Source organism: Notamacropus eugenii, chromosome 3, assembly GCF_028372415.1.
Source record: "Notamacropus eugenii isolate mMacEug1 chromosome 3, mMacEug1.pri_v2, whole genome shotgun sequence".
NCBI classification, from domain to species: domain Eukaryota; kingdom Metazoa; phylum Chordata; class Mammalia; order Diprotodontia; family Macropodidae; genus Notamacropus; species Notamacropus eugenii.
Genome location: NC_092874.1, coordinates 327,956,588 through 327,982,151, shown reverse-complemented (window position 1 = coordinate 327,982,151; position 25,564 = coordinate 327,956,588). Strand labels below are relative to the sequence as shown.

General features: G+C 37.1%; 1 protein-coding gene across 9 annotated transcripts in view; it reads left to right on the top strand.

The window, feature by feature from the left end:
• Positions 1-25,564, top strand: part of ERCC6L2 (ERCC excision repair 6 like 2) — a 375,244-nt gene that overhangs the window by 307,188 nt on the left and 42,492 nt on the right. For 7 of the 9 annotated variants that reach the window (XM_072596899.1, XM_072596902.1, XM_072596901.1 and 4 more), the window contains 2 exons: positions 963-1,141; positions 4,822-5,910. The exons of 1 other annotated variant lie outside the window; for it this stretch is intronic. In XM_072596899.1, coding sequence (XP_072453000.1) covers positions 963-1,141; positions 4,822-5,782 — 1,140 coding nt within the window. In that variant the 3' untranslated portion in view covers positions 5,783-5,910. Of the gene's footprint in view, positions 1-962; positions 1,142-4,821; positions 5,911-25,564 lie in introns of those variants that run through there. One more of the 9 variants, XM_072596904.1, reaches the window with a different exon arrangement.

Sequence of the window (25,564 nt, the reverse complement as noted above, 5' to 3'; positions counted from 1 at the left end):
CAGTATATTAGTTGGTCTTACTGATTCTTCCCTCCTTTCTTTAAAACTTATTTGTTATAAGGGCTATCTGGGTATGAGGGAAGGTTACAGGGAGAAATTTGATGATGTAAAAATAGAAAGGTAACAGTAAAAATCTGTTTTTACAAAGAAAAAAATGATGGAATGTTGGAATTGGATTGAACCTAGAGATTTTCCTGAAAAGGTAAGATAAGGAAAGATAAAGAAACTAAAGAACAGGGACATGAAGAAACTTACTTGCCCAAGGTCACACAGTTAATGATAAAACATAGGCCTCTAAATTGTCATTCAAGTGTTTTTTCCTTTAAAAATAAATTTTATTGGTGACTTTCTTTTATTTTGCATTACATTTTCATAAATATACTGTTATGCCTCCTCCATTTGCCCCAGGTTGAAACTCTCATTTTAATAAAAAATAAATAAATAAATAAAAGAAATTCTTTAAATATAATGGGTGCAGAAAAGCCAAAAATTATTCTGCCAACTCACCTACCACAAAAATGATGCCACATTAGATTATTGTCTATAGATTTTTTTGACTGTGTAAATATAAAATACTTAAAATTTTTTAAGAGAATTCAGCTTATGAATTTTTAAAAAACAATATAGTGTCAAAGTACCTCTTTGTCTTGGAATTTGTCCTGAAATCACTACTTTGGTGTATTAGGTTTCTTTTGAAAAATATGCCTTATGAATAACTTTTAAAACATTTTATTGTGGAAATTTCTTCCGTGCTCTTTTTAAAAATTAAATCACATCATATTCTTTCCCCCATCTTATCTGTTTGTGATCTAGGTTAAAATTGTACATGATTTCAGTTAAATATATATTCCTAAGAATTTGATGGAGTAGAGGGAAGAATAAAATTTCTTCCATGAAAAATTGAAAGTGAAAAAAAGATATAATGTGCTTTTTTTAGACATTTGTATCCCTTCTTGTCTTAGACATATGAGAAAAGAAAAGATTCATACACAAAGATTCGTAAGAAAGAACAGCAGCCAAGTGAAGAAAAGCACTCACTTCCCCTTTACATTACAAATCCTGTGATTTATAAGAAGAAAGAAGTTTACTGTGTGGACCAGACCACCTTCATCATAGGAGAAACTCCAAAAGGAATTCGAAGGTCAGTTGCTAAAAATGGAATTGAATATTGAAAAAATAAGGTGTTGAGTAAATCCTGTTAAGTAATCGAGAACTTTTTGTGCAAAGTCCAGATTCATTGAGTTCTGTCCATTTCCGGAATCTAAATATTTGAGAATTATTAGGTTTTTTTCTAAATTAAAATAGATCTAAAAAATCTTTTAATGTTCTATGTAGAATACATCCAAATATGAACAAATTGTCTAATGGTACTGCAGATGGTTTTATAGATTAAAGATAGATTTGCAAAGCCACAACTCTCCAGCACAATTACTCATAAATGGATTTGGAGCTGCCTCTTAGATATTTTCTAAGTCCATTAATGGGCTGTAATTGACAATGGATGGTGACTGTATATTTAATCAGCCTCTGTGGCATTGGTGTCACTCAAATACAAACAAGGGCCACTAATCTATACACAACTAACTCGTGGTGTTGTTGTCATTTCAGTCTAATTCATTGCGTCTCCTGTTTGGAGTTTTCTTGGCAAGGGTACTGCAGTGGCTTACCATTTCCTTCTTCAGCCCATTTTACAGATGAGCAACTGAGGCAAACAGGGTTAAATGACTTACTCAGGGTCACACAGCTAATAAGTGTCTGAGGTCAGATTTGAACACAGGAAGGTGAGTCTTTCTGGTTCCAACAAGCCTGGTGCTCTCTGTATTGTACCACTGAGCTGCACAAGGATCTCTATAGGCTGCTAATGTTATCTATGTTTTATTGTATTTTCATTTATTTTGTGAAATATTTCCCAGATGCATTTTAATCTGGTCCCAGCAGCACTCTGGAGAACCTGCCACATGTTTGACATCTTTGGTTTAAGGGAAATAAAAATTTTCAGCCCGTCAGCCCTGTACCTTTAGCTCAGCACCACGTAAAAATATTAGGCACAGTAAGAGTTTGCCTTCCACTTCTGTTTGTTCTACTCAAGGAATAAACACCCAGTGCAATGAATGGAGTGCTGGGCCAGAAGTCAAGAAGACCCAGACACAGCTAGTAAGCCTAACGCTGGGCAAGTCACTTAATCTTTGTCTGCCTCAACTTCTTTAACTGTAAAGTGAAGATAACAGTAACACCTACCTCTCAGGGGCCTTGAGGATAAAATGAGATAATATGTGTATAGTGCCTAGAACAGTGCCTGGCACATAGTAGGCCCTTACTAAATGCTCATTTCCTCACTCCCATCCTTAAGGAGACTTGGAATCAAGAAACAAAAAAGGAGAGATGTCAGTACTTCTTTTCCTTCGTATGGTGATAAATCACTTCACTCCTTTGGTCTTGGGTTGCCTAATATATAAAATGAGGGGATGAGAATAGATGACCTTTAAGGGACCTTACAGTCCTTGGTACCATAATGGGGAATTTGTACTGCCCTTTTTGTGAACTTCTCACCTCCACTTTCACTTTGCATAAGGCAGAGCACATTGAGCTCCATTCTATTTTTCCCCAAAACAAGAGCAAGCAAAATTGGAGATTTAATATTGATGATAAAAACATTTCTGATATGTTTTTTTTTGGGGGGGGGGGTAGGGGGACCTGGTGGTGGTGAACTATATGAAAGGACATTTGAAAGGGAGAAAAGCAGTGTAGGGAAGGAGCCTTGGATTTAGAGTCAAAACATTCAGTCCCTGCTACTTAGCACCTGTTTGGGCTAAATCAAGGCATTTCATCTCTGGGGGCTTAAATTGGGGTTGTTCACAAAACTAACTCTTTGGGGTTCCTTCCAGCTTTAAGTCCTATGACTCTAAAGTCAGCTAGCTTCAGTCTGTTTGTTTCAGATACCACCATGGTGGTATCTTGAGATACCACCATAGTGGTAACCTGGAAGAACTGATGTTCCTTCCAGAGTTAAGAGGCTAACACCCTGATTGTGCCTTGTGGCTCATTCCGTTATTAGAGAATGTAGTTTTAAGACCAACAGCCTCAAATCTAGTTAGATAAAGGCAGAAATTAAACTAAATTCTTCATCATAACTCATTTTGTAGAATGCAGTATCATAAACAATGAGCATATATAATCATCTACAGAAAAAATAGGAACAGAGCCATTTCTTATTCTAGAGATTATAGAACTGTCAAGTTCTAGCTGAGGTCATCTTTTTGGCATAGTAAATGGGAAGCTTGTTTAGCAGCTATGGAGACAATACCAAGTCTGCAGATAAATAAAGACATCCGCATCTGACCTTGCCTCTTAATCATGCCAATTAATCACTTAATCTTCACAAGCACAAATATTTATTGGAAAGTCCATAAAAATGGATTTGGATATGGTTAATAAACAAAATAATCTTAATCTCCATTTACTTCATGTGGAATGAAAAATAGATCCTTTTAAGGCCTCATTTGCTTCCTTGCTTTAAATCTCCAGTAAAAACACTGCTAGTGTCCAGAGTGGAAATTGGGAAACTTCCATCTGCCTTCTTAAATATTCTGATAAAGATGCAGATGACTGAGATAGTTTGGAGAAAGCAGCGGCTAGATTTTAGGAAATGTAGAAGAATATATTGATATACTTCTTCTACTTGTACCAGAAACTTTTTTATGATACAGAGACTAGAGATGAATAAGCAAGAGTGGATGTACTTGTGAAAATGGAATTGGAATTGGAATCAAGAAAAAAAGGAAACTGTAAAACCTGCTTCTAATGGGAGTGTTGACATGAAAAGTTATGTACCCATACATAAATATGAATGTATTTTATCATCATCATTATTATTGATGGTGATGATTTTTAAGAATATATTTTCACAAGTACTTTCCTTGGAATTCTTACTCCTGCTAGTAGCATTGTGAGTCTAGTTCTCTTTGATAAATTAGGCAGAAGAATTGCGTAGATGATAGATTGCTTAAAGACCTCATATTTAGACTTACCAGTAAGCGTGTCAGTGTAACAGTATGTGTTTGTGGCACTTGAAAGAGATAAAATTAAAATCTTTTCCCCGAAACAGTTTTCATTTTATTCATTAAGACCAAATTAGCTTAGTGCCTGTGGAATTTTAGCCATTTTATTTCTTAGAACCGAAATTTTTTGTTGTTGTTCAATGACTTTTCAATTGTGTTCAATTCTTTGTGATCTCATTTGGGATTTTCTTGGCAGGGATACTGGAGTGGTTTGCCCTGTCCTTCTCCAGCTCATTTTTACAGATGAGGAAACCAAGGCAAGCAGTTAAACAACTTGCCCAGGGTTACACAGCTAGTCTGAGGCCAGATTTGAGCTCAGGGAGATGAGTCTCCCTGATTCCAGGCCTGGCACTCCATCTACTGTGCCACATAGCTGCCCTAGACTGAAATATGATGTAGCTTTAAAATACATAAGAAATATATGTAAAATATATAAGAAATAATACAAATTATTCTCAGGTCAGAAATTGTCTGATTGTTGTGAATAGCATGGTGGTAGCACATAGTTCTTTGGGAATATTTGCTAGGAAAAATTTTTTTCCAATGACTATAACAAGAGATTACCCTTCGACTCTGGCTATGATACCATTTCATATTCTCCTGTCAATTAAAAAATCCTATTTATTGCAGAATGTAGACCTTGTAGATTAAATTGAAAAGATCACATTCCTTTTCCTAAATTATGTATTATTGATGCTTCTGTCTCCCCTTGAAAGGAAAAGGAAAGGAAAAATAATCGCTGATTTTTTCATTAATACTCCAGGAAACAGTTTGAAGAAATGGCTTCTTTCTTCAGTTCATCTTCTGTGGAAGAGTTTGCTAGGCATATAACAAGTGCTACATCAGAAGAACGCCAAAAAATCCTCAGAGATTTCTATACTTCCAGGTATCCAGAGGTAAAAGAATTTTTTGCAGATTGTGATTCAGAACTAAACAAATCTGACTATAAGGAAGGAGCGAATGTTAAGACTAAATCCGGAAAGAAAAAATCCTTGGTGAAAAAAAGCTTGTCTGATTCTGATCCTTCAGCAATTAATGTTTCTACAAGTGGGACTGTACAAATTTGCAGTCCAAAAAGGCATAAAGTAAAAATAAATAAGTTTCCAAACGATGATTCCTGTGGAGAAGTTTTGTCTAATAATGCAGAAACTAAGGAATTACCCGGTGGTTTTACCCAAGAGATTGTCAGTGGGAAAAAGAGCCAAGCATTCAGAGATACTGCAGTGTCCAGCTCCTTGAAGAGTAAATCTGAAGCATGTAAGAAAATGTTAGCAAATACTGTTAAGGACCAACAAGACTTTACAAGGACAGACTGTTCAAGAAGCGAACCTCTTTTGAAATCTGGAAACAAAAAGATAGAAAACCAAATGTTAGAGGACAGCACCATGGTAGACTTACTCGGTGACACTTCTGTTCTTGATGACCTCTTTAAAAGTCACGGGAACAGTCTTACACAGTTGCCAAGGAAAGCTCTTTCACAGCCCGTGGAAAAAGCAAAGCAGCGGCCAAGGGATTTCTGGGACATATTGAATGAGCAGAATGATGACAGTCTTAGTAAATTCACTGACTTGGCAGTAATAGAGATGTTGTGTGAAAAAGCACCCCTTGCTTCATCCGCTAAAAGAAATGAAGAGCTGGAAATGTCTCTTTGGAAATCAAATGAGAAATTTTTGTGGAAAAAAAATGAAGTAGATGATTCACATGAAAGTGCACCAAGCAAATAGTGTGATGCCTCGAAATACAAATGACTCACAAAGCCGGTAGAGGTCAGCTTTGAATGTTTATGTTGGGAGGAAATGCTAAATGTGATTAATTGAATTCATTTCTGAAAAATATATTTAATTTAACTCTGTCCTTGGGTTTTTTTTTTCTTTTCGAGATAAAACATTATATTCTATGTGAATGCACTGTTAAAAACATAACTAATTTGATATTTTTAACTATTTGCGTTAGAATAGGCTTCTGTTATAAAGCCCCTCACCTAAAAGAAAAAAGGAGAGCAAAATACAATGAGAACTCGCACACTGGAAAGCCTAGGTTCTACTTCTAGACATTTACCATGAGTTTGATCAAGTGTCTCCCTAAAGCCCACTGGAGCTAAGCTGTCCTGATTAATGAGTAAGTAAATGCACACTCACCTAGCCTGTTGTATTGGCCTCAGACCAAACCATGATTCACATTCCATGTAGTCATTGAACTAGTCCTAGGCCACCTTGCCATCTGCCCCTTCTGCCATTCACACTGTTCTCCCTGATGCTGCTTTCTCCCTCTTGTTCTGAGCATTTACATCACGTCAGTATTACTGTAGTTTGAGAAAAGGGAGCATCAGTCAGATGCCCTGTGGATTAGCTCATGATCCTTTTGACTCCTCAGACCGAGAGTGGGGAACTTCACAGAACAAATCTCTTTAATAAAAACATTTATCCTGTAAAATTTGGACTCAGCCACACCCAAGGACCTAGAAGGCCTCAGGTTCCCCACGCCTGCCCCAGACTAATACCCTTCCCTAGCCGCCGTTCCCCAATGTGTATTGTTTCCTGCCAATGTAAAGTCCTTGAGAGTAGTACTACCTCTTTTTTTTTAATATTCCCAATGCTTATTAGCACAGTGCCTACCACATAGTAAGCACTCAATAACTGCTTTTTTCATCTATAAAATGAACAAGAGTGAACTCTTGTTCATCCACCCTCAGAATTCTTATTTCTTACCATTGTTCAAATCAGTATCATCCCATCTTATCTTGTGATAAGACCTCAACCTGAAAGGGCCAGGGTCTCCCACTGCATCCTGGGCCATCTTCAGTCATCCTGATGAATATCATGTCATTGGACCCAGATGCCTCAGGAGAAGAAAGTGAGGCTGGTGACCTTGCACAGCCCTCCCTCATTCAAATCAAAGTCAACTGCAAGTCCTGTCATCATCTTGATGTCATGGTCCTCTTTGAGAATGAAGGGCAAACACAACAAAAAACACTCATCCCATCTCCTCCTCCTTTTCTTCCCTTATCCTCCAAGGATGTGGTAACTCATCTATCTCACTGTAGCTTAGAAAATCTTAATTCAAATTTCTTTTCCTTTCAACAACTGCATCATTGTGAAGTTCTAACATATTTTTTAAATGGTGATATTTTGATGGCTCTCTGATTTCATTTTTGCCTTTTCATACTCTTGTCCATGCCCTCCCCTAAATATTTCAGGGAGTGTCCACCCACCATATTGGAGATCTTCCTCTGGATCTTTTACCTTTGCAGTAAAGCACAGTGGTCCTATTGTCTCTCACTCTCTACTCTCACTGTTATGAACAGTTCATTTTTCTTTTCCAGTTTCCTATGTATGTATATATGTATATACATGTATGTTTGTGTGTGTGTATTGTGTGTGTCTCTGGACAAAGCCATACATATAGATTGTCCACTTAACTATAGATTTGAAATAAGCATTCTGTATCCATGTGGTTTTTGCTATGTGAATGGTTAGGCTGAACACTTTTGAGCAATTTGTATCTCATTTATAAGACTACACCATGTTCCTAGACTTTGCCCCAGTGAATGGGACAGCTCTGCCTCCCGTAGCATCCCATTTTACTTTTGAATAGCTATAATTTTAAAGAAATTTAGCCTATCTCTAGCCTAAATATGCCTCTTTGAAACATGTAATATTCTAGGGTCAACCACAGCAAGTTTTTTCCCTCTTCCACATAGTATCCCTTTAGATATTTGAAAGCAGCTATCATGTCACCCCCTAGTTTTCACTCCTTTAGACTAAGTATCCCCAGTTTCTTTAGATAGTCTTTCACATACATCAACTTGAGGCCCTATATCATCCTTCTTGCCTTCTGAATGCTTTCTAGCTTAACAATGGCCTTCTTAAAACATGGCACCTATAACTGAAAATAGATGAGGTCTGATTAGGACAGAGTTGATTCACCAGGATGATCACCTATTAATTCCTAGACCCTTTGCCTCTCTTAATGCAGTCCAAGATTCAGTAGCTTTGTTTGCTGTCATCTTGCACTGGTAACCCATTTAGCATGCACTCTAAAACTCCCTGAACTTTTTCAGACCAAATGATATCTAGAGCATTTTTAAAGCACTTAGACTGTGAACTTCTTAAGGGAAGGAAATTGCCTTTTTTTGTATCCCTAGCACTTAGGTCAATTTTTGGCATATAGCAGATGCTTAATAAATGGTTTTTGACTGACTGAACACTCACTACGTAGGATTTGTGCTAAGCAAGCAAGCAAGATAACCCTTTACCTCAAGGAGTATACATTCTAATAGTGGGAGACAACATAGAAGGGGAAAGCAGGAAGGTGTCTTGGTTTGGATTTGACCAGGAATTGAATCAACAGCTCACCCATCAGAGTCCATGAAGGGGTGAGGGTGATGCCTAGAAAACAGGTGATGTGGTTTACGTAGGTCTTGCACTACCAAAGTTAATTTTTTGAATCTAAATATAGGCGTTTACATTTGTGCCTATTAAATTTCATTTTATTAACTTGGTCTACTGTCCCATTCTATCAGGACCTTCTGTTATGCTATCCCTTCCTCTTTCTGGTCTTCAGTTTTCTGCATTGTAAAAATGAATAGGGTAGACTGGACAACTGTTAAGGTTCATTCCAACTCTAAAATTCTGTCATTTTTCAGCTATGGAATCCTGTCTTTTGAATCCATACTCCACCATACAATCTTAGCTATCCCTTCCATGTTTGTGTCAAAGGCAGATAACTTGATGAAGATGACTCCTATCCCTTAATCATTGATAAAAATACTAAGCAGCAAAGAGCCAAGTAGAGTTCTTCAGAACATTCTACCGGCATTCTTTCCAAGTGGACATTAAACCATTAGGGACTGCACTTTGTTTTATATTCAGATAATTCCCAATCTAACTCATTCTGCTCTTGTCGAGTTCACGTCTCTCCCATCTTTTCCACAAGAATATCATGAAAATCTTTGTGAAATGTTAAGCTGAGATCTTTTAATCTAGTAATTCTGTTAAAAAAGAAGAATAGGGTTATTCTGGTATGATCTATATAAGATTAAGCCATGATAGCTTTTTATGATCACCTCTTCTTACAAGATATTAATTAACATTTCATTTAATGATACCTTGTAGAAATTTTCCAAGAATCAATCAGATTCACTGAGCTGGTTTGTAGATTCCATTTTCTTCTCTGACTTCTTAGTGATAAATGATGGCGTACTGAATAGAATGTTTTGGACCAGGGATCAGGGCTGCCTCTGATACTTACGGTTGAAATGACTATAAGTAAGCCACTCTCCAAGCCCCATTTTTCTCCTATATAAAATGGAAATAATAATACTTTAGTAGCTACCTCACAGAATAGTTGTTAAGTCAAATCAGGAAGCATTTACCAAGGGCTTACTACGCCAGGCACTGTGCTAAGTGCTGGAAGTCCAAATAAAAATAAAAAGAAAGGCATGCCTTAACACTAGTGCCTTCCCCCTAAGATTATCTTTCATTTATCTTGTACGTATTTTGTATATAAACAGTTGTTTACATGCTATCTACCTCATTAGAATGTGATCTCCTTGAGGGCAAAGACTGAACATGCCTTTCTTTGTATCCACGGTGCTTGGCATTTAGCAAGCACTTGATTGGTTGGTTGGTTGGTTGGTTGGTTGGTTGGTTGGTTGGTTGTCCTTCATTCTCAAAGAGGACCAAAATGACCTCACTATGTTGGAGTCAAGGTACAGTGTGTCTGACTGTCCCTAATAAGACCAATAGTAGCTCAGGATGCTCTACCATAGGTCAGGCACAAATAATCCATATGAATATTGAGACTGTAGATATCACTAAATTTGTGCATCTCAGGTTTCTTTTGAGCTACGCAGTTCTGTTTTGCCCATAGAGCATAACTCCTTATTTGATGTGGGTACATCATGCTGGACTGTCCTTTGCCAGCATCTCCCATGTCATGGAATCAATTCCAAAGTTCTTCAGACAAACCTTGAGAGTGTTCTTATATCACTTATTGTCCTTTTACCACAGGTTAAAGTCAGTCCCTCTGTAGTCAAATTTCCAACTGAGAAAAGGTTTTGAATGCCATTAGACTGTGGCATTCTGTGGCAAGGCACCTGGTACTGATTTGTTTCCAGCTGAGATTTACAAGGTGGGAGTGTGCATTGCTCATGCAAAAGCTGGCTAAAATTTTCTGGGTTATATGGCAAGAGGAGGTCATCCCCCAGAAGTTCAAGGATGCCTCCATTGTCCATCTCTGTAAAGGTAAAGGAAATAGATTGTCTTCTGACACTCATGGGATGGGGATAAGGGATGAGAGGAGGGTCCCTCTCTCTTCATCGTTGCTGGCAAAATTCTTGCCAGAGTCCTCCTTATTAAGTTAATCCTTTACCTCCAAGATGGTCATCTACCTGAAATGTTTGTTGATTGACTGATGTTTGCTTTTGGTTTATATGCACATCTATTTGAATTTGTGACTTAAATATCATAATATAATTTTCCATCTGATATATGTACTCATCAAATATAAAGAAATATTTTAAAAAAGATTTTTATTAACAACATGAATTACGTGAGCTTCAGAGCTTCGACCTAAAGTTCAGGAATGAGTTTCTAAAACGTGTCTTTGGGATAACTGTTACAGTTATGTTTCTTGTTTTCATCATCACATTGACAATATGCCAATAAAAGTTTTAGAACTTTTCATTACTTTTGAGTGATCCTAGACCTTAGATTTGTGCTTCCAAAGAGGTTGTTGACAGACAGAAAATGCCAGTCTGTATAAATAGTGTTTCTTGGCAACGTTATTTGTAATAACAAAAAAAATAGAAGCATACTACATTTTCTGGGAATGCCTGAAAAAATAACTGCTGTGTAAAAATAATAGAAACAATAAATATTAAAAATTTAAATTCAAAGACATATAGAAAATCTTATTTAAAGTAATAGAGTAAACAATTCCAGAAGAACATTAGCTACAACTATGTAAATAAAACATTGCAGAGAAACAAAGTCACAAAAGCATATAGTTGTAGGAACTTTCATTTGCCATCATTCTTTTGTACTATTTTGCTGAACTGTTCTAAAGAGTATGCTGCGAGTTTTTGAGCATTTATATATGTAAGCTTTCTCAAAATAGAGTTTATCAGTTAACAAAAAATTGTGCCCATCACACTAAACCCAACTAAATGATGTTTGTTCACTAAAGAAATTGAATGAAATGTGTCTATATCCTAAGAAATAAAAACAAAAATGAATACTATGCTAAGTATTATATGGAGCTTATACATAATAAAGATATAACCCATGTCCCTAAGGGCTTTAGTATAGGTAAAAAAAACTCCAGAGTTTAGTTTAAGTATCCCATAGTGTAGTAAAAAGACCAACAGACTTAGGCAAGGAATGTGGATCTTAGCCCCAACTCTACCATTTTGATATCACGAAAACCAACTTCTTTGGACTTCAGTCTCCTTTTAAAATTAACTCTTCTGATCCCTTCCAAATCTAAATTTGATCAACACTGAATTTGTCAACTCCAGTAACACATAAGGATTGTTTTGTTTTGTTTTGTTTTTTTACAAAGAATCCACTAATTTTAGTACTCACAGGGCAATCTGCAAGATTTGAACATGCCATTTTTTATCAAGAGGTGGCATAGCATAGTAGATAGACTAGTGGACTTGGAAACAAAAGATGTGACTTCAAACCTACTCTCTGATTTTTACCAGTTGTGTGACCAAGGGCAAGTCAATCTCAAACAACTCTCAAAAACTGTAGGAGCCATGTCAGTCAGTAAGCATTTATTAAGTTCCTTCTGTGTATCAGGTACTGTGCTACGCATTAAGATTGCAGAGACAAAAGCTTATATTTGGGGATGTGGAAAAGGGATACGTATTCATAGGTAAATACAGAATAATGGGAGGAGGAGGAAGGACAGACTGTCCACTAGAGATATCAGAAAAGGCCTCCTCAATAATAATAACTAGGATTTATTTATATAGTGCTTTAAGTAGCACTTTAGTTGCTGGACTTTGAAGGAACCTAGGTGTTCCAAGAAAGAAGGTCTGGAGTGAAAGACTTCTGGGCTGTGGGTATAGCCTGGCAAAGGTGTGACAATAGGAGGTAAGATATGGTGTGTAGGCAATAGTAACTAATGGACTTTCCTGGAACATAGGCTGCACAAAGGAAGTTATGTATAAACAGCCTGGAAAGATAGGTTGGAAATAGATCGTGGAGGGCTTTAAATACCTAGCCAAGGAATTTGAACTTCATCCTAAAGTCATTAGATTCAATCAAGCTTCTTAAGCAAGAGAGGGACATGGTCAGATATATGGGCTTAGCATCAATTTAGCATCAGTTTAGAAGGTGAAATGGAGAAGGAAGAGGCTAGGGGCAAGGAAACCAATTAAGTGATTATTGCAGTAGTACAGATAAAAGATAATGAGGTTCTGAACTAGAATGGTTGTAATCTAGGTGAAGGGAAAGGACTGGATATGAGACTGGAGGTGGATTCAGTCAATCAACAGGCATTAAGTACCTACAGTGTACCAGGTATTATTGTAGGAACTGAGGATACAAAAACAAAGACATGATATTTCCCTGCCCCTGGGGAACTTCATTCTGTAGTTCTAGAAAACGTCTCCTCATAAGTACAAAAAATGCAAAATGAATAAAAGACATTTTGGTGGAGAGATACTAGCAGTTGAGGTGATGAAGAAATGTAAAATGGGGCTGAACTTGGAATGAAACTGTGAATTCTAAGTGACATGGTAATGCACCATTACAAATGTGGAGGATGCACCAGAGGCAAGCTGAGCACTGACTCTGTGTATTGTGTGAATGGGATTGAAGAGACAGTGGTGGCTTCCAGAGCCACCATGGACTGACTGGGAGAATGGCAATATCCTCAACAGAAATAGGGAAATTAGGAATGTAGTATTCAGGGAGAAGGATAATGAGTTCAGTTGAGCACGTTGCATTTGAGATGCTTGTGGCACAGTCTGGTGGAGATGATCATCAAGCAGTTGGAGTAACCTCGGTTGGTTGGTGCAGCCACTTTAGCCATCCAAAATGCCTCTATATCTTGCCCAAATGGTGTTTTAACACTAGAATGTCAGGTGTGCCAGCGAAACCATTTTTAGAGCTATTTTTCAGTCATGGCTTCAGAACCAAGACCTAACTTCTCATTGTCACAGACACACTGAAGTTTGGGGCATTTTTTCTTTTAATTCATCATTTAGCTGTCCTCTAACTAGAGTAGCTGAGTAACAGTTTCACTTTGGGTTGGTGAGATACAGGTAGGGGGAAAAAATCACAAACATGTGGAATAAATTTTAGAGGTTATCTAGTCAAATCCCTTATTTTTTAGAAGAAGGAACTAGTATGTAAAGGTACTATTACTTGTCCAGAATCACAGAGCTTTTTTTTGTTGAGTCGTTTCAGTTCTATCTAACTCTTTTTAACATTTGGAGTTTTCTTGGCAAAGATACTGGAGTGGTTTGCCAATTCCTTCTCCAGCTGAGGAAACTGAGACAAATAGGGTTAAGTGACTTGCCCAAGGTCACACACTGATTCCAAGCCCAGTGCTTTGTCCACTGTATCATTTTGCTTCCCCACAGAGCTAGCTGACAAAATTGAAAATGAAATCTATTTCCCCACAAGTCTGATGAGGCACATACCCCTTCAGAGAGCCAAGGGTATATTGCTTGATTTTCATTTGAGTCATCCTAATGTTTTTTAAGGCCTTCAGCATCCAAGCTCAGCGTCAAGGTTGTCCTTAAGTATCTTTAATGTCACAAGCATCATAAAAAATTCCTTGTGATAGCCCCTACTTGATTTTATTCAATGGACATAAATAATTTCTCTGCAAGTTATCTACTTGTATATGTATCATTTTTCCATTGAATTTCCATTGAATTCTCAAAGGTAAAAAAACCTTTTAGTAATATGTGTATGGTCTGCCAAAGAAATTGTTTATCTGGCATTCTTTGAGTTTCATCACTGTACTGTGATTAAAAGCAAAAAATTGTCATCTCTATGGATGTTTTCTTGTGCCCTGCCTCTTTGAATAGAATAGCTTAGTAAATATTTTGCATTGTTCTAGATAGTCCAATGGCAAAAGAAATATGTTACATCGCTAGGTAAGATTTTCTCCAAAGATAACTCAGTTTCAAGGAACCTTGAGTAATTAATCCTTTTGTAAAGCTAAGATATCATTTTGTAACATTCCTGATTTATGTTTTCTGTTAGGTTTTATTTTCCCCCTAAAATAAGGCACTACAGTCTGAAAAATGTCTCAAAAATTACCCTTATATGTAAAGTATGCATCTTTCATAATAACTGGCACCAACAATTCAGTTTACTTCTGTTTAAATCATCAAACCCCTATATTGGTTATTGGGAATTTGAAGATAAAATGCAAAGAGCATGCATTCTATGGGGGGGAGAGGGGAAACAACATAAACTATATGTAATGTAGTAGCTCTGATCCAGGGAGACTCTGGAATCACATAGACTGTATCTGTACTCTGAAATCTGACCGTGGAGGAGTCAGCTTCTTTGTTTAGTGCTGGAGATAAGGAAATCTCTGAAACAAAGCTTAGGCATGTCTAGAGTCTCCCCATACACAGGTTAGAAAATGCATTCTCACAAAGGTACTCAGTATACAATATCAGTATCAGGTGCCAGATAGTTTTTATTTCACCCACCACAGAAGCAAAAGATTCACAGGCCTGCATGAACAAATAGGGGACACACAACTTTCAGTCTAGTGCTCTCCTTAGAGTCCCCCAGAGGGTGAAGACACTTTATACTGAACAACCTCAGATGTGTAGCATACAAGTCATATACAGCAATGTTGTGGAGAGATAGCAAGGTACAGATTGTCTGATCCACTATGATACGGCCTTAGCTTTTGAGCCACAGGATCCTCCTTACTTATCCTTCTCTGATAAGTGTGCTATTAAGGAAATCTCCCTTATAGAAGGCCAGTGTCTGAACTGTGGAACTCAGGAATACTTGTAGTGGGGATTACCCATGAGTCAATTTTAAAGCTGGTGCTGCCCAGGAAATCTCCCTTCTCTGCCAGCAGGCTGTGTTCCAGAATCATGCTGCCTAGGGAAATAAAAATCTTCCCTTACAGAAGAAGTTTGATTGCAGGAATAATGTCCTTGAATTACCTTCTCAGGCCGCAAGAAAATACATCTACTATCATGTGCTTCACTGGAAATCTATAAATCTCTGGTGGTGCTGGGAGTGGGACAGGAAGATCCCCTTCAGACTCTCTCTCCCACATTCCAGTCTAGAAGTTCAAGGGAGAGAAAGTCTACAGAGATGGTCCCAAAGGGATAGGTTGTCATCAGTTCACTCTTGGAGACCGCAAGGAGGCTAGTTCCTCAGCAAGAGGCTATCCTGAGGCCAAGGCAACCTCTTCATTGGAGACTAATCAGAGGGATTCCCTATATATGATGAGGAGGGTAGTTCCAGAAAAACATGGCAATACCTATATGAACTGATGCAAAGTGAAGTGAGAAGAAACAGGAGATCATTATATACAGTAATAACAATGTTGTGGTGATGATCAATTGTGAAAGACTTGTCCACTCTGATCACTATTTAGTCATTTTTCATCTATATCTAAATCTTCATGATTCCATTTGGGCTCCTCTTGGAAAAGATACTGGCCCTTTATTTTCCATCCCAGCCCATTGTCTCCAGCATATTGCCTCCCTATTATCTACACTCACTAATCTTCGGTTTCTCTTTTGGCTGCTTCCCTGCTGTCTGCAAAACAAATGTGTCTCCTCTATCCTAAATAAATACATAAATGAAACTACACATGTATAGCCTATATTGAATTGCTTGCCTTTTCAGTGGGGATGAGTGGGGAGGGAGGAAGGAAGAGAAGTTGGAACTCAAAGTTTTAGGAACAAATGTTGAGAATTGTTTTTGTATATAACTGGAAAATAAGAAATACAGGTAATGAGGTATAGAAATTTATCTTGCCCTACAGGACAAAAGAGAAGATGGGAATAAGAGAAGGGAGGGGTGTCAGAAGGGAGGCCAGATTGGTTGAAAGGGTAATCAGAATGCTCAGTGCTTTGGGGTGCGGGAAGGGGAGAGATGGGGAGAAAGTTTGGAACTCAAAATTTTATGGAAATGAATGTTGAAAACTTAAATAAATAAATTAAAAAAAATAAAAATAAACCAAAGCAAGCTAAAAAAAAAAGGAGAAGCAATAAATACATAAATAAATGAACGAGTGAATAAATAAAATCCAATCTAATCCTCTCTTGATCCATCCATCCCTATTATCTTTATCCTGTATCTTCTCCCTTTCGAGGCTAAACTTGAGAAAGTCTCCTACAGCCTGTGTCTCTACTTCCTCTCCTCACACTCTTTTCTAAAGCCTCGGCAGTATTACTTACTTCATCACTCAACTGAAACTGCTTTACCAATTACTTGCCAAATTTGTCTCTTAATTGCCAAATCTAATGGCCTTTGATCAATTCTCGTCCTTCTGAACCTCTGCAGCCTTTGATACTGTCAATCACACTTTCCTGTCTATTTTTTATTCCCTAAGTTTTTTTTTTTTTAATAACACTTTTTTCCTATTTCTTCTTCCTATCTGTTCCTTCTCAGATTCCTTTACCGGATCTTTAGGTTATGCCCAGTGATGGTCACCCAAGGATCTGGTCTGCACTCTTCACACTATACTGCCTTGCTTGTTGATCTTGTAATTTCCCTTGGGTTAAGAGATCATTCTGTAGAGATAATTTCCAGATCTATATATCCATCTGGGGTGTCTCTCCTAAGCTCCAAGCTCACATTGCCAGCATCCTTTTGGACATCTCAAGCTAGATGTCCTGTAGACATTTCAAATTCAACTTGTTCAAAACACCATTTATTATTTTCCCTGCCTCCTACTGTCACAGCCACCTCACACACAAAACTCTCTTCTCTTTCTAATTTTTCGATTACTGTTACCACCAACCTTCCAGTAATATAGGCTCATGACCTACATATCGTCCTTGACACCTCCCTTTCACTCATCCCACATATCTAGTCTGTTACAAGGTCTTATTATTTGCACCATTGCAGCTTCTCATCTATGTCCTCTTCTCTCCACTCATACAACCACCATCCTAGTGGGCTGGGATCACTTTATTCAGGCTTGAACTACTGCAATAGCTTTCTGGTGGTAACTCTGCCTCCACTCTCTCCACTCCCAGTCTTCCTCCATTTAACTGCCAAAGTGGTCCTTCCTAAAGCAGAGATCTGATCTTACAAATCCCCAAATCATCCCAAATCAATAAGTGTCAGACACTCCAGTGTCTCCCAGTTACTTCTAGAATCAAATATAAAAATTCATGTAAGAGTGATAATAATGAGACAACCTACCAAACTATACGGGATGCAATGAAAGCAGTTCTTAGGGGAAGTTTTATAGCTCTAAATGCTTACATGAATAAAATAGAGAAACAGGAGATTAATGAATTAGGCATGCAACTGAAAAAGCTAGAAAAAGAAAAATCCCCAATTAAATATCAAATTAGAAATACTAAAAACCAAATGAGAGATTAATAAAATTGAAATTAAGAAAACTATTGAACTAATAAATAAAAGTAAGATCTGATTTTATGGGAAAAAAATAAAATTGATAAAGCTTTGGTCAATTTGATTTAAAAAAAAAACAAAACCAAATTACTTAGTAGCAAAAATGAAAAGGGTGAATTCACTTCAATGAAAAGGAAATTAATATAATAATTAGAAAGTATTTTGCTCAACTGTATACTCATAAATTTGGCAATCTTAGTGAAATTGATAAATATTTATAAAAATACAAATCTCCCAGATTAACAGAAGAGAAATTAAATACTTAAATAACCCTATCTCAGAAAAAGAAATTGAGCAAGCTATCAATGAACTCCCTAGGAAAAAGTCTCCCAGGCCAGATACATTTACAGACAAATTCTATCAAACATTTAAAGAACAGTCAATTCCAGTACTATATAGACTATTTGGGCAAATTGGCAAAGAAGGAGTCCTACCAAATTCTTTTTATGATACAAATATGGTGCTGATACCTAAACTGGGAAAGGACAAAACAGAGAAAGAAAATTATAGACCAATTTCTGTAGTGAATATAGATGCAAAAATGTAAATATTAGCAAAAAGAATACAGCAGCTTATCATGAGAATAATACACTTTTGTCAGGTAGGATTTATAGCATGAATGCAGGACTGGTTTATTAATAGGAAAACTATCAGCACAATTGATCATATCAACAACAAAACCAACAGAAACCGTATAATTATCTTAATAGATGCAGACAAAGCTTTTGACAAAATACAACACCCATTCCTATTGAAAACACTGGAGAGCAGAGGAATAAATGGAGCCTTCCTTAAAATAATAAGTAGCATCTACCTAAAACCATCAGCAAGCATTATATGTAAAGGGGATAATCTAGATGTATTTCCAGTAAGATCAGGGATGGAACAAGAATGTCCATTATCACCACTGTTATTCAATATAATAAAGCTAGAAATGTTAGCTTTAGCAATAAGAGAAGAAAAAGAAATGGAAGGAATTAGAATGGATAAAGAAGAAACTAAGTTATCATTCTTTGCTGACAATATGATGATATACTTAGAAAATCAAGTAAAAATACTTGAAACAATAAACAACTTTAGCAAAGTTGCAGGACACAAAATAAACTCACATAAATCATCTGCATTTCTATATATTATTAACAAAGCCCTACAGCAAGAGATAGAGAAATCTCATTTAAAGTTACTGTAGACACTATGAAATATTTGGCAGTCTATCTGCCAAATCAAACCCAGGGACTATATGAACACGATTACAAAACACTTCATACAAATAAAGTCAAATCTAAATAACTGGAAAAATATCAGTTGCTTGCAGGTAGGCTGAGATGATGTAATAAAAATGACAGTTCTACCTAAATTAATTTACTTATTAAGTGCTATACCAAACTACCAAAAAATATTTAATAGAACTAGAAAAATAAAATCAAAATTCATCTGGAAGAACGTAAGGTCCAGATTATCAAGGGAATGAATGAAAAGAAACTCTAGGGAAGGTGGCTTAGCCATACCAGATCTTAAATTGTACTATAAAGCAGCAATCATCAAAACCTTTGGTACTGGCTAAGAAACAGAGCAGAGTAGGTTAAGGAACGTTAATGACTATAGCAGTCTGCTGCCTGATAAGCGAACTCACTGTTTGACAAAAGCTGCTGGGAAAACTGGAAAATGGTGTGGCAGAAACTTGGCATAGACCAATGGCATGACACCATATACCAGAATAAAGTCAAATGGATACATGATCTAGGTAAGGCTGATACTATAAACAAATTAGAGGAGCAAGGAATCTTTTGTCAGATTTATGGAGAATGGAGGAATGTATAGCCAAACAAGAGATAGAGAACCTTATGAAATGCAAAATGAGTAATTTTGATTACATCAAATTGAAAAGTTTTTGCATAAAGCCAATACAACCAAGATTAGGAAGGAAGCGGAAAATTGGGAAAGAGTTTTAACAACTAGTGTCTGTGATAAAGGCCTCATTTCTAAAATATATGCAGAACTGAGTCAAATTTACAAGAATACAAGGCATTCCCCAATTGATAAATGGTCAAAGGATATGAACAGGCAGTTTTCAGAGGAAGAAATTAAACCTTTCTATAGTCATATGAAAAATTGCTCTAAATCACTCTTGATTAGAGAGATGCAAATCAAAACAACTCTGAGGTACCCTATCACACCTATCAGATTAGCTAACCTGACAAAACAAGATGATAAATGTTGGAGAAGATATGGGAGCATTGGAACATTAATTCATTGTTGGTGGAGCTGTGAGCTGATCCAATCATTCTGGAGAGCAAGGAACTATGCCCAAAGGGCTACAAAAATGTGCATACCCTTTGACCCAGCAATATCGCTTCTGGACTGTATTCCAAAGAGACCATAAAAATGGGAAAGGGTCCCACATGTACAAAAATATTTATAGCAGCACTCTTTGTTGTGACCAAAAACTGGAAATTGAGGGGGTGCCCATCAATTGGGGAATGGCTGAATAAGTTCTGGTATATGAATGTAATGGAATACTGTTGTGCTATAAGAAATGATGAATAGGAAGACTTGAGAGAGGCCTGGAAGGACTTATATGAACTGATGCTGAGTGAAAGGAGCAGGACCAGGAGAACGTTGTACACAGTAACAACCACAGCGTTCAAGAAATTTTTCTGGTAGACTTAGCCCTTCACAGCAATGCAAGGACCTAAAACATTTCCAAAGGACTCATGATGCAAAATGCCATCCACTTCCAGAGAAAGAACTATGGAATTGGAACACAGCATGAAGCAAGCTATTTTCTTCTTTGCAATGTTTTGTTTTTCTCAGGGTTTCTGCTATTTATTTTAATTCTTCTATGCAACATGACTAATGTGGAAATATGTTTAATAGGAATACATGGGTCGAATCCACAGAAGATTGTATGTCATCTTGGGGATGGAGTAGAAGAAAATTTAAGACTTGTGAAAAATTGTTGAGAACTGAAAAAAATTAATAAATTTGGAAAAACAAACAAGTAAAAAAAAAAAAACCCTTCACAAACTGGCCTGTTCCTACCTTTCAGTCTTCTTACATTTTGCTGTTCTTGTACTATATGATACAGTTGTTGACCTTCTTGCCTTACACACTGTCCTGCATATCTCAAATTTGTACCTTTTAATGGGTTATTTCTCAGCCTGGAATGTTCTCCCTTGTCACCTCTCAATTCCCCTGCCTTTCTTCAAGATTTATCTCAAATCCCAATGACTCAGTTTCTTTGTCTGTACATAGGGATAATGATAGTTCCAATCGCATAGAGTTGTTGTGAAGATGATTGTTGTTGTCTATTCTTTATTTTTGAAGAGGACCAATGACATCACTAGCTAATGTCTTGACTTGTACATGAATTGAAGTGAGGCAGAGTTGCACAAAGTTGTCACAGTCTTTTCCAGTCATTGAAATCTGGTGACAGGATAAAAGCCAGGAAGACTGTCAATGGTCCAGGTTGCAGCAGATGACCTGGGAGTGTTCAAAGCCGGACCTAGCTCTAAGCCCCCTACATTTCCTACATCAGCCACCTTCATGTCCATTGGCACAAATTGTTCTCATTTGCTACTTCCACTGGCAGATGTCTTCACATACTTGGGGCAGACATCCCTCTGACTAACCCACTGACCTGTTCGAGGTCTATTGGTTACTCTCAACCTGGTTTAACCTGTCTGCCATGACAATTTACTGGGATCTGGCCACTGTGCATGCTGTAGCTTCTTGGAGCTGCAGCTGATTGTTGATGACCCACTGGACACCAAAAGTGGATAAGCAGACCTGAAAAGGGCTCAGCAAGCCCTCACACTAGAGGTATAGTACTTAAGGTACTATATAAATATAAGCTGTTATTATTTTCTCATTTCACTAGATTGGTTCAATTTTCTTATCTATAAAATGAGGGAATTTTACCTCATGGCCTCTAAGATTCCTTCCAGCTCTGAATCTATGATCCTATTATCTGCAAGGCACAAAATAACTGTCTAATAATTACAATAAATTTGTAAGGAGATATCTTACCTGAATAATAAAATATGCTTGTAGCATTGCGTGATAATTCCATTAGACTGAAATTCAGAAGCTCATAGTAGTAGAAATTTTTTTGCCCTATTCTTTCCTTTTTCATATGCTCCTTAGAGTCAATTTATACCAAATGAAAGTACCTGTTTTTGGAAGTGGTGTCTAGATGGCAGGGATTCTCCTGAGTTCTCCACCAAACCCCTCAAAATACCTCTAAACAAATTCTAGAGCAACAAAACCCACAAAAAAGAGATGGAGTGAAACATTTTTCCAGCCCAAAACAACTTAGAAGGTTGGTAGGAAGGTCTGTTGCACCAGGGTGAAAGAGGAGCACAGTCCAGTGCAAGCTGCTCCAGTCCAGCCCCAGGCCCATCAAGCCAGGAGCAGACCTCAAGGTACCCAAATCAGTGGTGGTAGTGGTGGTTTCCAGACCTCTCAGCCCACAGACAGTAAGGAGATTGAACAACAGATCAGAAGGAGATTTACAGGGGTCCCTTTGCTGGAAGGACTCTATTGCATTGCCTATGCTTGGATCTGGTTCACAGTCCTAGATATTAATCCCAGCAGAACTTATGGCAGTAGGGGAGTAGGGACTCTGGTCACAGTTTCAGGCTTTAAAAGAGTGCTTGTGGTCATTCACAAAGCAGTGCAAGGTACAGACGAGTAGTAAACACTCCTCTTCCTAGATCATACCACCTTGGAAGAGCCAAAAACTTACAAGTTCCCAAAATTACCTCTGAAAACAGTTGCACAGATAACCTGAAGCTTGGGACAGTGCCCCTTCCATCTGGGAAGCAAAGAAATAAACTGGGGAAAGGAGGAAACAAAATTTTCTGACCATAGAAAGTTACTATGGTGACAAGGAAGATCAAAACACATACTCAGAAGAAGACAACAGAGTCAAAATTCTTGCATCTAAAGCCTCAGAGAAAAATATGAATTGGTCTCAGTCCATGGAAGAGCTCAAAAAGCATTTTTTAAATCAAGTAAGAGAGGTAGAGGAAAATTGGGAAAAGAATTGAGGATGATGCAAGAAAATTATGAAAAAAAGAGGCACACACAAAAATATTGAAGAAAATAACACCTTAAAAAACAGAATAGGCCATATGGCAAAAGAGGCACAAAAATCCAGTAAAGAGAAGAATGCCTGGAAAAGCTGCATTGACAAAGTAGAAAAGGATATACAAAAATTCACTGAAGAGAAGAACTCCATAAAGAAGTAGAATTGACCAAATGGAAAAGGAGGTACAAAAGCTCACTGAAGAAAATAATTCCTTGAAAGTTAGACTTGGGCAAGTGGAAGCTAATGACCTTATGAGACATCAAGAAACAATCAAATCATAACAATGAAAAAATAGAATAAAATGTGAGATATATCATTGGACAAACAACTGACCTGGAAAATAGAAGTAGGAGAGAAAATTTAAAAATTATTTCACTACCTGAAAGTCATGATCAAAAAAGAGCCTAGATCATCTTTCAAGAAGTTATTAAGGAAAACTTCTGATATTCTAGAACCAGAGGATAATGTAGAAATTGAAAGAATCCACTGATTACTTCCTGAAAGAGATTCCAAGATGAAATCTCCCAGGAATATTATAGCCTGATTTCGGACCTTCCAGCTCCAGGAAAAATACTGCAAGCAGCCAAAAATAGATAATCTGGGTGGAGAAATCCAACTTACCATGCAGGAAAGTAGGAAGGGAAAGGAATAAAAGAAGGGGATGGGGGCAGGATGATAGAAAGGAGAGTAGTTTGGGGAAGGTAAAAGTCAGGGAAAAAACATTTTTGAGAATAGAGTGGGTAAAAGAAGAGAGGGAATAAGGAGAAAATAGGATGGAGGGTAATCACTACTTTGAAAAAAAATTTTTGCAGTGAGTTTCTCTGATAACGACTTCATTTCTCAAACATACAGAAAACTAAGTCAAATTTATAGAAATAAGAGCCATTACTCAATTGATAATTGGTCAGAGTATATGAACAAGAAGTTTGCAGACAAAGTAGTCAAAAGGTATCTATAATCATATAAAAAAATGCTCTCAATCACTATTGATGAGAGAAATGCAAATTAAAATAGCTCTCAGCTACTACCTCACACCTGTCAGATTCACTGATATAACAGAAAAGGAAAATGATAAATGTTGGAGGAGATGTGGGAGAATTAAAACACTAATGTACCTTTGGTAAAGTTGTGTCACTGATTCAACCATTCTGGAGAACAATTTAAAACTAGAACCAAAGAACTATAAAACCATGGATACCCTTTAACCAAACAATACCATTACCACTACTAGGTCTTTATCCCAAAGAGATAAAAAAACAAAAAAGCAAAAGTACCTTTGTTTACAAAAATATTTATAGCATCTCTTTAAGTGGTGGTGAAGTATTGGAAATTGAGGGGATGTCCATCCATTGGGCAATAGCTGAACAAGTTGTTGTATAATGATTGTGATAGAATAGTATTGTGCTTTAAGAAATGATAAACAAGTCACTCTCAGAAAAACATGGAAAAGCATAAACTGATGCAAAGTGAAATGAGCAAAACCAGGAGAACATTGTACGCAGTAACAGCAATATTGTGTGATGATCTACTATGAATAACTTAACTATTCTCAAGGCAATTCTGTGGGATTTATGATGAAAAGTGTGGTCCATCTCCAGAGAAAAAACTAATAGAGCCTGAATGCAGATCTAAGATACATTTTCTTTATTTTTTTTTATTCTTTAATTGATTTCTTTTTAGTTTTCAACATTCACTTCCGCAAGATTTTGAGTTCCAAATTTTCTCCCCATCTCTCTCCTCCCCCCATCTGATATGGCACACTTTCCAATTATCCCTTCCCGTAGTCTGCCCTCCCTTTTATCCTTATCTACTTGCCCCTTTCTTTTAGGGCAATGTGGATTTCTATACCCCACTGCCTATATAGCTTATTTCCCAGTTGCATGTAAAAACAATTTATAGCATTTGTTTTTAAACTTTAAGTTTCTTCTTCCCTCTTCACCCACCCTCATTGAGAAGGCAAGCCATTCGATATAGGTTATACATATATAGTTATGCAAAACACTTCCATAATAGCCATGTTGTGTTTCCCTCCATCCTATCCAGCCCCCCACTTATTCTGTTTTCAACTTTGACCCTATCCCTTTTCAAAAGTGTTTGCTTCTGACTACCCCTTTCCCTTTATGCTTTTTAAGGCGTTCTTCTTATTAGTTTTTTGGATCTCTTATGCCCTCCCTTCTATCACTTCTCCTTATCCCCTTCCTCCCAACTTTCATGTAGGGTAAGATACCAAATTGAGTGTATGTGTTATTCCCTCCTTAAGCCCAATTTGATGAGAGTAAGGTTCACTCATTCCCTCTCACCTGCCCCTTCTTCCCCTCCATTGTGAAACCTTTTTCTTGACTTATTTGTGTGAGAATTTACTCCATTCTAACTCTCACTTTCTCCTCCCAATATATCCCTCTCTCATCCCTTCATATTCAACTCACCCTGTGCCATCTATCTATCTGTCTATCTATCTGTCTATCTATCTATCTATCCATCCATCCATCCATCCATCTATAGTTCCTCCAACGACCCTAATATCCTAAGCAAGGTCTCAGGAGTTACAAATATCATTTTTCCATATAGGAATGTAAATAGTTCAACTTAATAAGTCCGTTATGGTTTTTTTTCCTGTTTACCTTTTCATGCTTCTCTTGATTCTTTTATCTAAAGTCAAATTTTCTATTCAGCTCTGATCTTTTCATCAAGAATGCTTGAAAGTCATCTATTTCATTGAAATTTCATGTTTTTCCCTAAAGTATTATACTCAGTTTTGCTGGGTAAGTTATTCTTGGTTTTAATCCTAGCTCTCTGACTTCTGGAATATCATATCCAAT